At 52.1% G+C, this 13,078-nt stretch overlaps 1 protein-coding gene across 2 annotated transcripts in view; it reads left to right on the top strand.

The window, feature by feature from the left end:
• The first annotated feature begins 27 nt into the window (after positions 1–27).
• sez6l2 (seizure related 6 homolog (mouse)-like 2) overlaps positions 28–13,078 on the top strand; it is a 37,449-nt gene continuing 24,398 nt past the window's right edge. The window contains exons 1-5 of one of the 2 annotated variants that reach the window (XM_063063028.1): positions 28–323; positions 9,912–10,094; positions 10,646–10,822; positions 11,428–11,561; positions 12,331–12,523. In XM_063063028.1, coding sequence (XP_062919098.1) covers positions 293–323; positions 9,912–10,094; positions 10,646–10,822; positions 11,428–11,561; positions 12,331–12,523 — 718 coding nt within the window. In that variant the 5' untranslated portion in view covers positions 28–292. The remainder of the gene's footprint in view (positions 324–9,911; positions 10,095–10,645; positions 10,823–11,427; positions 11,562–12,330; positions 12,524–13,078) is intronic. The other variant, XM_063063027.1, reaches the window with a different exon arrangement.

Genomic DNA, 13,078 nt, shown 5'->3' with positions numbered 1-13,078 from the left:
CACTGCGCCGGCTGCAGAGCGAGACTGTGATTGGCTTACGCGGCTGACGAACGTGCCCCATCTCCAATGGGGACGCCGGGCCTTTCCGTCACGTGTGCGGGAGCTGTCCGGCCAGTCGGGTGCTGAAGCTGCGGACGGACGTGGGGCGGAAGCGGGAGCGGGAGCGACGCAACGGGCAGCCGGGTCCCAGGTCCCGGCCCTCGGCAGCGCCGCCAGAGCAGCCACCGGCCATCCCCCCCTCCCCCGCCCGCCCGCCCGCCCGCCAAACCCTCCACCGAGACGGGTTGCGGAGATGGCGGGAGCGGCGCTTTTCTGCGTGGCAGGTAAGGAGGGAGGGAGAGCGGGTGATATATTCATCCACCATTACGGGTAAAGCCTTCCTCGCCATTCAGCACATCTGCACGGAGCGCTGTCGCAGGAAAGCAGCATCCACCATCAGGGACCCCCACCACCCAGGACGTGCTCTCTCCTCGCTGCTGCCATCGGGAAGGAGGTCCAGGAGCCTCGGGACCCACACCACCGGGTTCGGGAACAGTTATTACCCCTCAACCATCAGACTCCTGAACCAGAGGGGATAACTTCTTCACTCACTCCACCACTGACCTGCTCCCACAACGTATGGACTCACTTTAAGGACTCATCTCATGTTCTCAATGTTTATTGTTTATATATTATTTCTGTATTTGCAGTTTGTTGTCTTTCGCACACCGGTTGTCCGCCCTCTTGATGCGGTCTCTCATTGATTCTATTATGATTATTGGATTTATTGAGAATGCCCGAAAGAAAATGAATCTCAGGGTTGTATATGGTGACATTTCTGTACGCGATAATACATTTACTTTGAACTTTGATTCGGGGAGGGGATGGGAGGGGGAAGTGGTGAGATAGAGGGGAGGGGGCAGAGAGGGAGAAAGGGGAGAGAGATGCGAGCAATAGTGGGGGAGAGAGGGAAAGGGAAGGGAGATGAAGAAGGGGGCATATGGAGATATGGGAGAGAGAGGGTAAAGATGAATGAAAAATGGAGATAAGGGAGAGCAAGGATGGAGGGAGAGGGACATTGGTAGGAGGGAGAGGAGAAGGAGATGTGGGGGAGAGTGTGAGTCAGAAGGCAGGGTGCAGGGAAAGTAATGTAGGGGAAGGAGGGCTGTGAGAGGGGGAAGGAGAGCAAATGTGAGGGATGTGTGAGAAATGAGGGAGATGAGGGGATTGAGGGAGGAGGGAGGGAAATAGTTGAGAGGCAGGCAGAGGTAACAGCAGAACGGGAGAGTTTGGATGGAGGAATGGAAGGAAAGTGAGGAGATTTCTACATTGTCTATCAGTCCCGTTCTCTTAGTTGGAGATCTGTACACTGACCGGTGTCTCTCAGTCCCTCTCTCTCAGGGGAGATCTGTACACTGACCGGTGTCTCTCAGTCCCTCTCTCACAGGGAGATCTGTACACTGACCGGTGTCTCTCAGTCTCTCTCTCACATGGACAGATCTGTACACTGACCGGTGTCTCTCAGTCCCTCTCTCTCAGGGGAGATCTGTACACTGACCGGTGTCTCTCAGTCCCTCTCTCTCAGGGGAGATCTGTACACTGACCGGTGTCTCTCAGTCCCTCTCTCTCAGGGGAGATCTGTACACTGACCGGTGTCTCTCACTCCCTCTCTCTCAGGGGGAGATCTGTACACTGACCAGTGTCCCTCAGTCACTCGCTCTCTCATCCCTTTGTCCCATTCTCTCTCTTGTCTTTCAGTCCCCTTCTCTCTCTAATCTCTCAGTCCCTCTCTTGTCCCCCAGTCCCGCTCTCAGGGGAAGATCTGTATATTTGACCAGTGTCTCTCAGTCCCTCTCTCTCAGGGCGAGATCTGTACACAGACCAGAGTCCCTCTCTCCTGAGGGGAGACATGTACGCTGACCAGTGTCCCTCAGTCTCTCTTTCTCTTGTCCCTCAGTCTCCCTCTTTCTCTTCCCTCAGTCTCTCTCTCTCAGGGGGAGTTCTGTACACTGACCGGTGTCTCTCAGGGGGAGATCTGTATACTGACCAGTGTCTCTCAGGGGGAGATCTGTACACTGCCTGGTGTCTCTCAGTCCCTCTCTCTCAGGGGAGATCTGTACACTGACCAGTGTCTCTCAGTCATGTACCTGTCCAAGCGCCTCTTAAATGATTCTATTATACCTGACTCATCCTTTTCCTCTGGCAACTCATTTCATAGACCCTCTGTGTGGGAAAAACTGCCCTTCAATTCTGTTATGAACCTCTCTTCTCTCATCCTAAACCTATGCCATCTAATTTTGACTCTGCTACCCTGGGGAAAAGACTGTCACCATCCACCTTATCCAAGCCTCTTAGCACAACGCTCTGTGCCAGTGACCCGGGGTTCAGTGTCCGTGAGGAATTTGCACATTCTCCCTGTGACCTGTGGGTTTCTTTCAGGCGCTCGTTTCCTCGCACACTCCAAAGACGTACTGGTTTGCAGGTTTACTGGGGTTGCTGGGTGGCAGCAGCTCAGAGCCTATTCCACACTTTATCTCAATAAATAAATAATTTTTAACATTTTTATGTGGTCATTTCTCATTCTCCTGCATTCCAGGGTATAAAGTCTTAGCGTGGCCAACCTCCCTGTAATCCTAGCAACGTCCTCATAAATCTCCTCGGTACTCTTTCCAGTTTAAACCTATCTCTAACATAGCAAGGTGAGTGACCAGAACTGAACACAATACTCCAAGTACGGTCTGACCAACAACTTGTACAACTGTAACACGTGACCTGATTCCCGTACTCCGTGCCCTGACTGATGAAGGCTAGTGTGCTAAACATCTTTTTTTAACCATCTCCACTTGTACTCCCAGATCCCTCTGTTCCATAACACTCCCTCATGCCCCCACTATTCATAGTGCAAGTCCTATGCTTTCTTGAATGCATCACCTCACACTTCTCTGTATTGATTTTCAAAAGACCACCTCCTAATTCGCAAAAGACCATAAGATAAAGGAGCAGAATTAGGCCATTCGGCCCATCGAGCCTGCTCTGTCATTTCATCATGGCTGATCCATTTCACTCTCAGCCCTAGTCTCTTGCCTCCTCCCTGTAACCGTTTGTGCCCTGACTAGTCAAGAATCTACCAAACTCTGGTTTATGTATACCCAATGATTTGGCCTCCACAGCTGCCTGTGGCAAAGAATTCCACAGATTCACCACTCTGGCTGAAGAAATTCCTCCTCATCTCCATCCTAGGTGGACATCCATCGATTCTAAAGCTGGATCCCCTGTTCTTATACTTTCCCACCATAGGAAACATCCTCTCCACATCCACCCTATTGAGGTCTTTCACCATTCAATAGGTTTCAATGAGACCTTCCCTCATTCTTCTGAATTCCAGAGAGTACAGCCCAGAGTCATCAAGCCTCCTGGTATGACAAGCCTTTCAATCCTGAATCATTTTTGTGAAACTCCGTTTGACCTTCTCCAATGTCAGCATATCCTTTCTTAAATAAGGGGCTTAAAATTGTTCACAACAAGGCCTCATCAGGGCTTTATAAAGCCTTAACAATACATTCTTGCTTTTATACTCCAAGTCCTCTTGAAATGAATGCTAACATTGTATTTGCCTTCCTCACCACAGACTCAACCTGCAAATTAACCTTTAGAGAATCCTGCACAAGGACTCCCAAGTCCCTTTGTGTATCAGTTTTTAAAAAGATTCTCTTCATTTAGAAAATACTCTATGCTTTTATTTCAGAGTCAGAATCAGGTTTATTATCACTGGCATGTGTTATGAAATTTGTTAACTTAGCAGCAGCAGTTCAATGCAATATGTAATATAGAAGAAGAAAAGTAAATAAATCAATCACAGTATACGAAGCACACGACCACACACTTCCTGTATTCCATCTGCCATTTCTCTGTTCATTCTCCTAATCTGTCTAAGTCCTTCTGTAGCCTCTCGGCTTCCTCAACACCACTCGCTCCTCCACCTACGTTTGTATCATCTGCAAACTCGGTCATCCAGATGTATTTTGTGTCATCTATCAACTTTGTGTTTCTTATACCCACCTGCTTTTCAGGCTTTGTGCATTTTCATCCAAATAATTTCTAAAAACAACAGATAACCAGGGTCTCAACACCAACCCTTGTGGCACAACACTAATCACTAGCCATTCCAAGAAACTACTTTCAGCCCGCACCCTCTGAGCCAATCTGAACCCACTTAACCATCCCTTCCCCGATTCCATGGGATCTAACCTTCCAGACCAGCCTCCCATGCAGGACCACGTCAAAGTCCTAATAGACAATATCCACTGCCCTATCCTCATAATCCTTTACAGATACTTCAAAACACTCTAAAAGATTTGTCAAACATGACTTCACACACAAAACCATGCTCACTCCTCCTGTCAGACTGTCTGTCTATATACTGGTAGATCCTGTGCCTCAGAATCCGTCCAGAAACATCCCAGCCACTGATGACAGGCTGACCTGGCCTGCAACTCCCTGGCTTGTCCTTGCTACAATGAAACAACAACGTTCCCTCCCTCCGAAACAACATTCCAGTCTTTGGAACTTCATCGGGGCTATTGATGAGGCAAATATCTCCACGAGGGCCTCCACTATTTCTTCTCAAGCTTCCCACACAGTCTGAAGGTGCACACAGCCAGGCCCTCAGGATGTATCCTCCTTGATGTGTTGTCAGTTTGCAAATACCTTCTCCCTTATAACATGAATATCCTCCAAAATATCTCCACTTGTCTTCTTTATCTCCTGAGCAACCATGATAAGCTCCTTGATAAAGACTAAGGAGAAAAATTTGTTAACATTTCCACACAACTCCTGTGGATCCAGACATAGGTGGCCCTGCTCTACCCTTTTATTCTTAATATACCTGTAGAACCTCTCAGAATTTTCCTTGACCTTACTTGCCAGATCCATCTCATACTCTCTTTGCCCTCCTGATTTTCCACTTAAGAATAGTCTTATTCTTTCTACAGTTATAAAGAGATTCACTTTATGCCCACCTCCTAGACCCAATGTCGTCTTCTTGGGCCCTTGGGTCCCAGTGGAGAGTAGGCCATTGTTGACCTCCCATCTCCATTGTCCAAAGTCGATGGTATGGTTGGAGTTTGTCAATGTTTCTGTAACCCATTGCATCCACGCTACAGGGGATTGGCCCGTACATCTTCACCAGAGCCCTGTTGGCTGGTCTCACTCATTTCCACCTCTCACGATGGGGACTTGGGTTGGACTTTGAGAGGCCTAGACTCAATGTATGCTTCATTTTTCTTGACCAGAGCCTCAACATCTCTTGTCCTGTACACTTGCCAAGTTAACCTTACCCTAACAGGAACATGCAGTCTTTGAACTCCTGATACCACGCTCTTCAAGCCTCCCGTTTGCCATCCATTCATCTGAAACCGGCTCACCCAACCGACCTCTGGTAGATCCTGCCCAATTCTCCCAAAATCAGCCTTGCTCTAGTTTAGCATTCCAAACCATGGGCCGCCTTGTCCTTTTCCATCACTAAATTAAAATTAACAGGACGATGGTCACCAGAGCTGAAGTGTTCCCTGGTTCATTCGGTATTGCACCCTCCCCTGTAGGGCCCCTTTATATATGGACCTAGGGAACTTTCCAGGACATTCCACAGATTCCACTCTGTTCAGGCGTTTAACACTCTGTGTGGCCCAGACAATACCAGGGAATGTAAATCTTCCACTAATTCAGTCCTATTATTCAACAGCTCAGTAGTTCCACTTCATATCAGAGAATGTGTACGATATACAACCCGACATTCTTCTTCCTCACAGACAAACAGGGAAACAGAAGAATGAGTGACAGTAAAAATGTTAGAACCCCAAAGCCCCCCCCAAGCTCCCACACATGAGCAGCAGCAAAGCTCTCCCTCTCCCCCACTTACTACAGCAAAAAGCATCAGCGCCCTTCACCAACCAAGCAAGGAGTAGCAGAGGCCCCCCCGCAGGAAAGACCACGATCTGCAGCACAACAACAACTAACTATTCACCCAATTGTTTGATATACCACTCCCTCTCCCTCATAAGGGGATTACAACTATCAGTGACTTCTTTAAATTTATTATCAAAGTACATATATGTTGCCATATACAACCTTGATATTCATTTTCCTGCGGGCATTCACAGCAAATCTATAGCATATTAACTACAACAGGATCAGTGAAAGATCAACCAGAGTGCAGAAGACAACAAACTGTGCAAATGCAAATGGCAATAAATAGGGAGAACATGAAATAACAAGGTAAGAGATCATTGGTTGTGGGAATATCTCAATGGATAGGGCAAGAGAAGTTGAGTATATTTATCCTCCTTTGTTCAGGAGCCTGACGTTGAGGGCTAGTAACGGTTCTTGAACCTGGTGGTGTGAGTCCTGAGGCTCCTGTATGGCAGTGGCAGGAAGAGAGCACAAGTTCCCGCTGACTATTGGAGTTGGTCTGTTACTGTCACATGTACGGAGGTACAGCGAAAAACTTGTCTCACACACTGTGCATTGCATTGAAGCAGAACAAGCGAAAACAACAACAGAAAACAGAATAGAGTGTAGCGCAGGGAAAGGAAACAGTGCAAAGTCGGAGCAAGGTAGATGATGAGGGTCCGGAGTTCATTCATCAGACAAGAGATCAATGTAAGAGTCTGATAACAATGGGACAGAAACTGTTCTTGACCCTGGTGGTACGTGCTTTCATGCTTTTGTATCTTCTAATAAACGAGAGAAAATCTGCTGATGCTGGAAATCAAAGTAACTCACACAAAACGCTGGAGGAACCCAGCAGGCCAGGCAGCATCTATCGAAAAGAGTACACAGTCAATGCTTTGGGCCGAGACCCATGCTTGCTGGCCTGCTGAGTTCCTCCGGCATTTTGTGTGTGTTACTTTGCATCTTCTGTCCGACGGGAGGGAGGAGAGGACAGAGTGTTGGGGGTGGGTAGGGTCCTTGATTATGTTATTTGCAGTGGGAGGTGTAGACAGTCTATGGAGGGGCTGAGGCTGGTTTCCTTGACGTGCTGAGCCATGTCCACAACTCTTTCTCTCTCTCAAATCCCCCAAGAATGCCATCACTATGTCCTGCCATTACATGCTCCTTTGTCAAAAAGGCAACACCCCCTTCTCATTCACCTGGAGCATCCGTACCCTGGAATATTGAACCACCAGTTCTTGCCTTCCATTTTATTTTGTGACATAGCACAGTAACAGGACCTTCGACCCAACAAGCCCACCCCGCCTAATTACACCCATGGGACCAATTAACATACTAACCCGTACGTCTTTGGGACGTGGGAGGAAACCCACACAAGCAGAAAACACAAATTCCTTGGTGGAATTGCATACTGTCGTCGGCGCTATAATCATGTTATGCTAGCCAATAGATTGCCGTGTTTCTATTCTGGCAATAACATCCCAGTCCTCAGGACTAATCCAAACTCTGAGTTCATCTGCTCAATTTGTTGTACCTGATCAGTGAAGTTAATGCAAGAGATTCTGCAGATGCTGGAAATCTTGAGTGACACACCCGCATCCCCCGGACGAACTCACCAGGCCAAGCAGCATCTATGGAGGGGATTAAACAGTCAATGTTTCGAGCTGGCAGGTGACAGGTGAGACTGAGTGAGGGGGGGAGTGATAGGTGAGACTTGCCTGCCTTCCCCTCTCACCTAACACCTGCCAGCCTGTACTTCCCTCTCCCTCACCCCACCTTTCTTTCCAGTCCTGCTGAAACGCCTCGGCCTGAAATGTCGGTAGTTTAATTGGAATTTCCTTCCCCTGCCTTTACTGTGCCCCTGGTCATCCTGATTACCAAAGATTCTCACTGGCTACTGCCTTTTCCTGTGACCTGCCCCTGCTCAGAGTTCTCAGCAAAGACTAGCAAACCTGTACATTTGTACGGTGGAGAGCATTCTGACAAGTTGTACCACTGCCTGGTACAGAGGCTCCAATGCCCTTACCATCTGAGACGTGCCCTCGTCTAATTGTTACCATTAGGGCAGAGGTACAGGGGCCTGAAGACACACACTCAATGATTCAGGAAGAGCTTCTTTCCCTCCACCAACAGATTTCTGGAGGGTCCATGGACTCATTAACACTACCTCACTGTTCTTCCTAGTAAAGGTGCTTTGTTGATCACCTTGGTTCAGTCTGCTACAAAAGACAGGTTTTTCCAGTGGTCACCCATTGGCCAGCTCCTTACACTGACCCAGCCCTTACACTGATCCGGCCTTTACACTGACCAGTGGTCACCCATTTTAACTCTACTTCCCATTCCGACATGTTGTTCACAGTCTCCTCTACTGCCACAATCAGGCTAGAGGAGCAACACCTCATATTCCGTCTGAGTAGCCACCAATCTGACGTACGTTTCTTCAACCCAGTAATTTCTTCCCTCCTGTTCTCTCTTTTCCATTCCCCATTCTGGATTACGTCTTAACCCCATTCTCTTGTCCTTACCTATCCATCAACATCCCCAGGATCTCCATTATCAATGACTCACTATTCTTGTGCCTGTGACACTAGTCCAGTCTTTATAACTCACTATTCCTGTATTTACTATCTGTACACTGACCGGTGTCTCTCAGTCTCTCTCGGGGCAGATTTATACACTGACCTGTGTCTCTCAGTCCCTCTCTCTCAGGGGAGATCTGTACACTGACCGGTGTCTCTCAGTCCCTCTCTCTCAGGGACAGATCTGTACACTGACCGGTGTCTCTCAGTCTCTCTCTCACATGGACAGATCTGTACACTGACCGGTGTCTCTCAGTCCCTCTCTCTCAGGGGGAGATCTGTACACTGACCGGTGTCTCTCAGTCCCTCTCTCTCAGGGGGAGATCTGTACACTGACCGGTGTCTCTCAATCCCTCTCTCTTGGGGGGAGTTCTGTACACTGACCGGTGTCTCTCAGTCCCTCTCTCTCAGGGGGAGATCTGTACACTGACCAGTGTCTCTCAGTCCCTCTCTCTTGGGGGGAGTTCTGTACACTGACCGGTGTCTCTCAGTCCCTCTCTCTCAGGGGGAGATCTGTACACTGACCAGTGTCTCTCAGTCCCTCGCTCTCAGGGGGAGATCTGTACACTGACCGGTGTCTCTCAGTCCCTCTCTCTCAGGGGGAGATCTGTACACTGACCGGTGTCTCTCAGTCCCTCTCTCTCAGGGGAAGATCTGTACACTGACTGGTGTCTCTCAGTCCCTCTCTCTCAGGGGAGATCTGTACACTGACCGGTGTCTCTCAGTCCCTCTCTCTCAGGGGGAGATCTGTACACTGACCGGTGTCTCTCAGTCCCTCTCTCTCAGGGGGAGATCTGTACACTGACCGGTGTCTCTCAGTCCCTCTCTCTCAGGGGGAGATCTGTACACTGACCGGTGTCTCTCAGTCCCTCTCTCTCAGGGGGAGATCTGTACACTGACCGGTGTCTCTCAGTCCCTCTCTCTCAGGGGGAGATCTGTACACTGACCGGTGTCTCTCAGTCCCTCTCGGGGGGAGATCTGTACACTGACCAGTGTGTCTCAGTCCCATCTGTCAGGGGGAGATCTGTACTGACCAGTGTCTCATAGTCCCACTTTCTCAGGGGGAGATCTGTACACTGACCGGTGTCTCTCAGTCCCTCTCGGGGGGAGATCTGTACACTGACCAGTGTGTCTCAGTCCCATCTGTCAGGGGGAGATCTGTACTGACCAGTGTCTCATAGTCCCACTTTCTCAGGGGGAGATCTGTACACTGACCGGTGTCTCTCAGTCCCTCTCTCTCAGGGGGAGATATGTACACTGACCAGTGTCTCTCAGTCCATCTCTCTCAGGGGGAGATCTGTACACTGACCGGTGTCTCTCAGTCCCTCTCTCTCAGGGGGAGATCTGTACACTGACCGGTGTCTCTCAATCCCTCTCTCTCTCTCTCTCTCTCTCTATTCTCAGGGCTTTTGGCAAACTCTCTCTTCCTCCCGAGATCTCTGGGGACCTGGAACGTCACCTATGTGGACCTGCCCTTAGTGGACGAGGTGACAGCGAGGACTGAGGAAGTTTCGGAGTCCCTGGGGCAGCTCATCCACAATTCTCTGCTCACGAAGCATTTTGAGGATGACCAGAAGCTGTTGACAGGTGTTTCTAGGATGTTGGGGGACTGGTTCGGTGTGGGGACACAAGGGAGAGGAGGTGGAGGGGGGACGAAATTGGGAGGGAGGGAGGTGAGAGAGGAGGGGTCAGGAAAGGGAAGTGGGAGGGATTAAGGGAAGAGGTGGAGGGGGGATGGAGCTGGTTGGAGCCTGGAACTTCTGAAACCTCACCCACCTCCGCCTTCAGTGCAAACCCCTTGCCCTTCTTTGGATCATCATCATTCTCCTCCTCCTCTCCCCTTGCATCTCCCTCTTCCCCATTCCCCTCCCCTCTTTCTTCACTCCTCACATCTACCTCAATCCTCGCTGCACTTTCAATGGCCCCTCACTTTTCTAATCTGCCCACCTCTCCCATTTTCTCCCCTCCTCAGCCCCTGAAATCTCCTTTCCCCTCCCTCCTCCTCTTCCCTGCTTGTCCATTCTCCCTCTCCCCCGCAACCATCGTCTTGTTGGTGTCCTGTTGTCCTCAGTACCACTGTGCAGGATCTTCTTTTGCCCCCAGGGCACAGGCCAGCGCTGACCCTGTGCCTCTTGCAGGAACCGGAGAGACCCCGAGGCAGCCAGGCAGTGCAACCCCCACCAACCCGCTGACCCCGCTCAGCTTCACCCCCCCAGCCTGGGGCCAGGGGCCGTCAGCGCCCCCCACAGGAGGGGAGGAGGAGACGACCACCACCCTCATCACCACCACGACTGTTACCACGGTGCAGACTCCAGGTAATCGGGGGAGGAGAGAGGATGAGGGTGTAATGGTGATGGAGGGGAACAGAGGAGGAATGAGACAGAGGAAGAGTACTGAGGAGAAGATGAGGGACCAGGAGGAGGAGGCAGCAGAGTGAGTGGGAGGAGAAAATTGAGGAGGGAGGAATGGGGAATGTAAGGAGAGGGGAGAGGCTGAGGTGGGAGGGATGAGGAACATGTTGGGGGAGAAGAGGGAGGGAGGGGAGGAGTGAAGGATAGGAGAGGAGGGACGGGGATTGAGCAGGATAAGGACCAGGATAAGGACCAAGATAAGGAGGTAGATATGGTGGGGGTGTGGGGGTGTGGGTGGGTGTTGGGGGGTGGAAAGTTCTGACTGAGAGGCAGTTTGGGAGTTTTTTGGTTTCTTTGTTAACCTTTTCCCCCTTTTCCCACTGCCCCCCATCCCCCTCCCCCCACCCTCCTCGTCCCTCTCCCCCTCTCCCCACCCTCCTCACCCCTACTCTCTCTCCCCACCCTCCTCATCCCTCTCCTCCATCTCTCCCCACACCGTCACTCTCCCCCTCTCTCCATCCTCCTCATCTCCTGCTCCCTCCCCGTCCCTCTCCCCCGACCCCCCGTAGTGTTGTGTAACATGAACGTGATGGAGGCTGAGGGGATGATTGAGTCCCTCGAGTACTCGGGCTCCCCGTTGTACAGTGGCCTCGACTGTTCCTACGTCATCTCTGTCTACACCGGCTACGGGGTCGAGCTGGAGGTCAGAAACACCCCCACCCCCACCTCATCACTTCACCCCATCTCACCACCCCCACCTCACCCCCATCTCACCATCCCCACCTCACCCCCCCATCTCACCACCCCCACCTCACCCCCCCATCTCACCACCCCCACCTCACCCATCTCACCATCCCCACCTCACCCCCCCATCTCACCACTCCCACCTCATCCCCATCTCACCACCCCCACCTCACCCCCCATCTCAGCACCCCCACCTCACCCCCCATCTCACCACCTCACCCCCCATCTCACCACCTCACCTCACCCCCCATCTCAGCACCCCCACCTCACCCCCATCTCACCACCTCACCATCCCCACCCCACCACTCCCACCCTCATCTCACCACCTCCACATTGAATTGGTCAACAATGACCCCACCCCCACATAACAACCCCCCAATCTCACTGACCTTCCCCCACCCATCTTGCAATTCTCCTCCCACCATCATCCCCCGCTGACCCCCACTCCCACCCCCACTCTCTGTCCCCATCACTTCTTACTCCCTCTCCCTCCTCTCCATAACACCCCCCTCTCTGTCCCCACTCCATCCTCCCTCCCAACCCAACCCCCACTCCCTCCCTCAACTCCTCACCCCCTTTTCACCACTCCCCCCCTCCATCGTTCACCTTATGCCTCCCACCTCACATTTGCTCCCTCCTCTCCCTCTCCCTACCACCTCCTCTCCCTCCCCCACACTCTAGCCCCTCCTCTCCCCTCCTTGCTGGTCTCACCTGTCTCCCCCCCCCAGGTGGAGGTGCTGAACCTGCTGGCGGGGGAGCTACTGACGGTGGAGGGGCTGCAGGATGATGGGCCGCTCCTCCTGGCAAACGAGGCACTGATGTCGGAGGGGCAGAGCATCCGTACCCAGAGCCGCCAGGTCCTCGTCCACTTCCAGAGCCCCCACTCCGCCTACCCCGGGGCCTTCCGCTTCCGCTGCCGGGGTACGGATCACCCCCTCCCCGGTCAATGCCACTGGAGTCATGGGGGGGTCACGGAAGTGGGGAGGGGTCACGGACGTGGGGCGGGGTCACGGACGTGGGGAGGTATGTAGGGGAGGGAGGGGGTGATGGAGATGGGGAGGGAGGGGGTGATGGGGAGGGGTGTAGGGGAGGGAGGGGATGATGGAGATGGGGAGGGATGTAGGGAGGGAGGGAGGGGGTCACGCAGATGAGGAGTGGTGTTTGAAAGGAGGGCATCGCAGAGATGGGGAGGGGTGCAGGGGACGGAGGGGTCACAGATGTGGGGAGGGGTGTAGGGGAGGGAGGGGGTGATGGAGATGGGGAGGGGTGTAGGGGAGGGAGGGAGGGGGTCACGCAGATGAGGAGTGGTGTTTGAAAGGAGGGCATTGCAGAGATGGGGAGGGGTGTAGGGGAAGGATGGGGTGATGGAGACCGGGAAGGGGTATATGGGAGGAAGCGGGTGACAGAGACGGGGAGGGGTATAGGGGATGGAGACTGTGACGGAGATGGGGGTGTGTGATGGAAACGGGGAGGGGT

This window comes from Mobula hypostoma, chromosome 11 (assembly GCF_963921235.1).
Source record: "Mobula hypostoma chromosome 11, sMobHyp1.1, whole genome shotgun sequence".
NCBI classification, from domain to species: domain Eukaryota; kingdom Metazoa; phylum Chordata; class Chondrichthyes; order Myliobatiformes; family Myliobatidae; genus Mobula; species Mobula hypostoma.
Note: the sequence above shows the minus strand (reverse complement) of the source record. Positions and strands in the feature narration are given on the sequence as shown.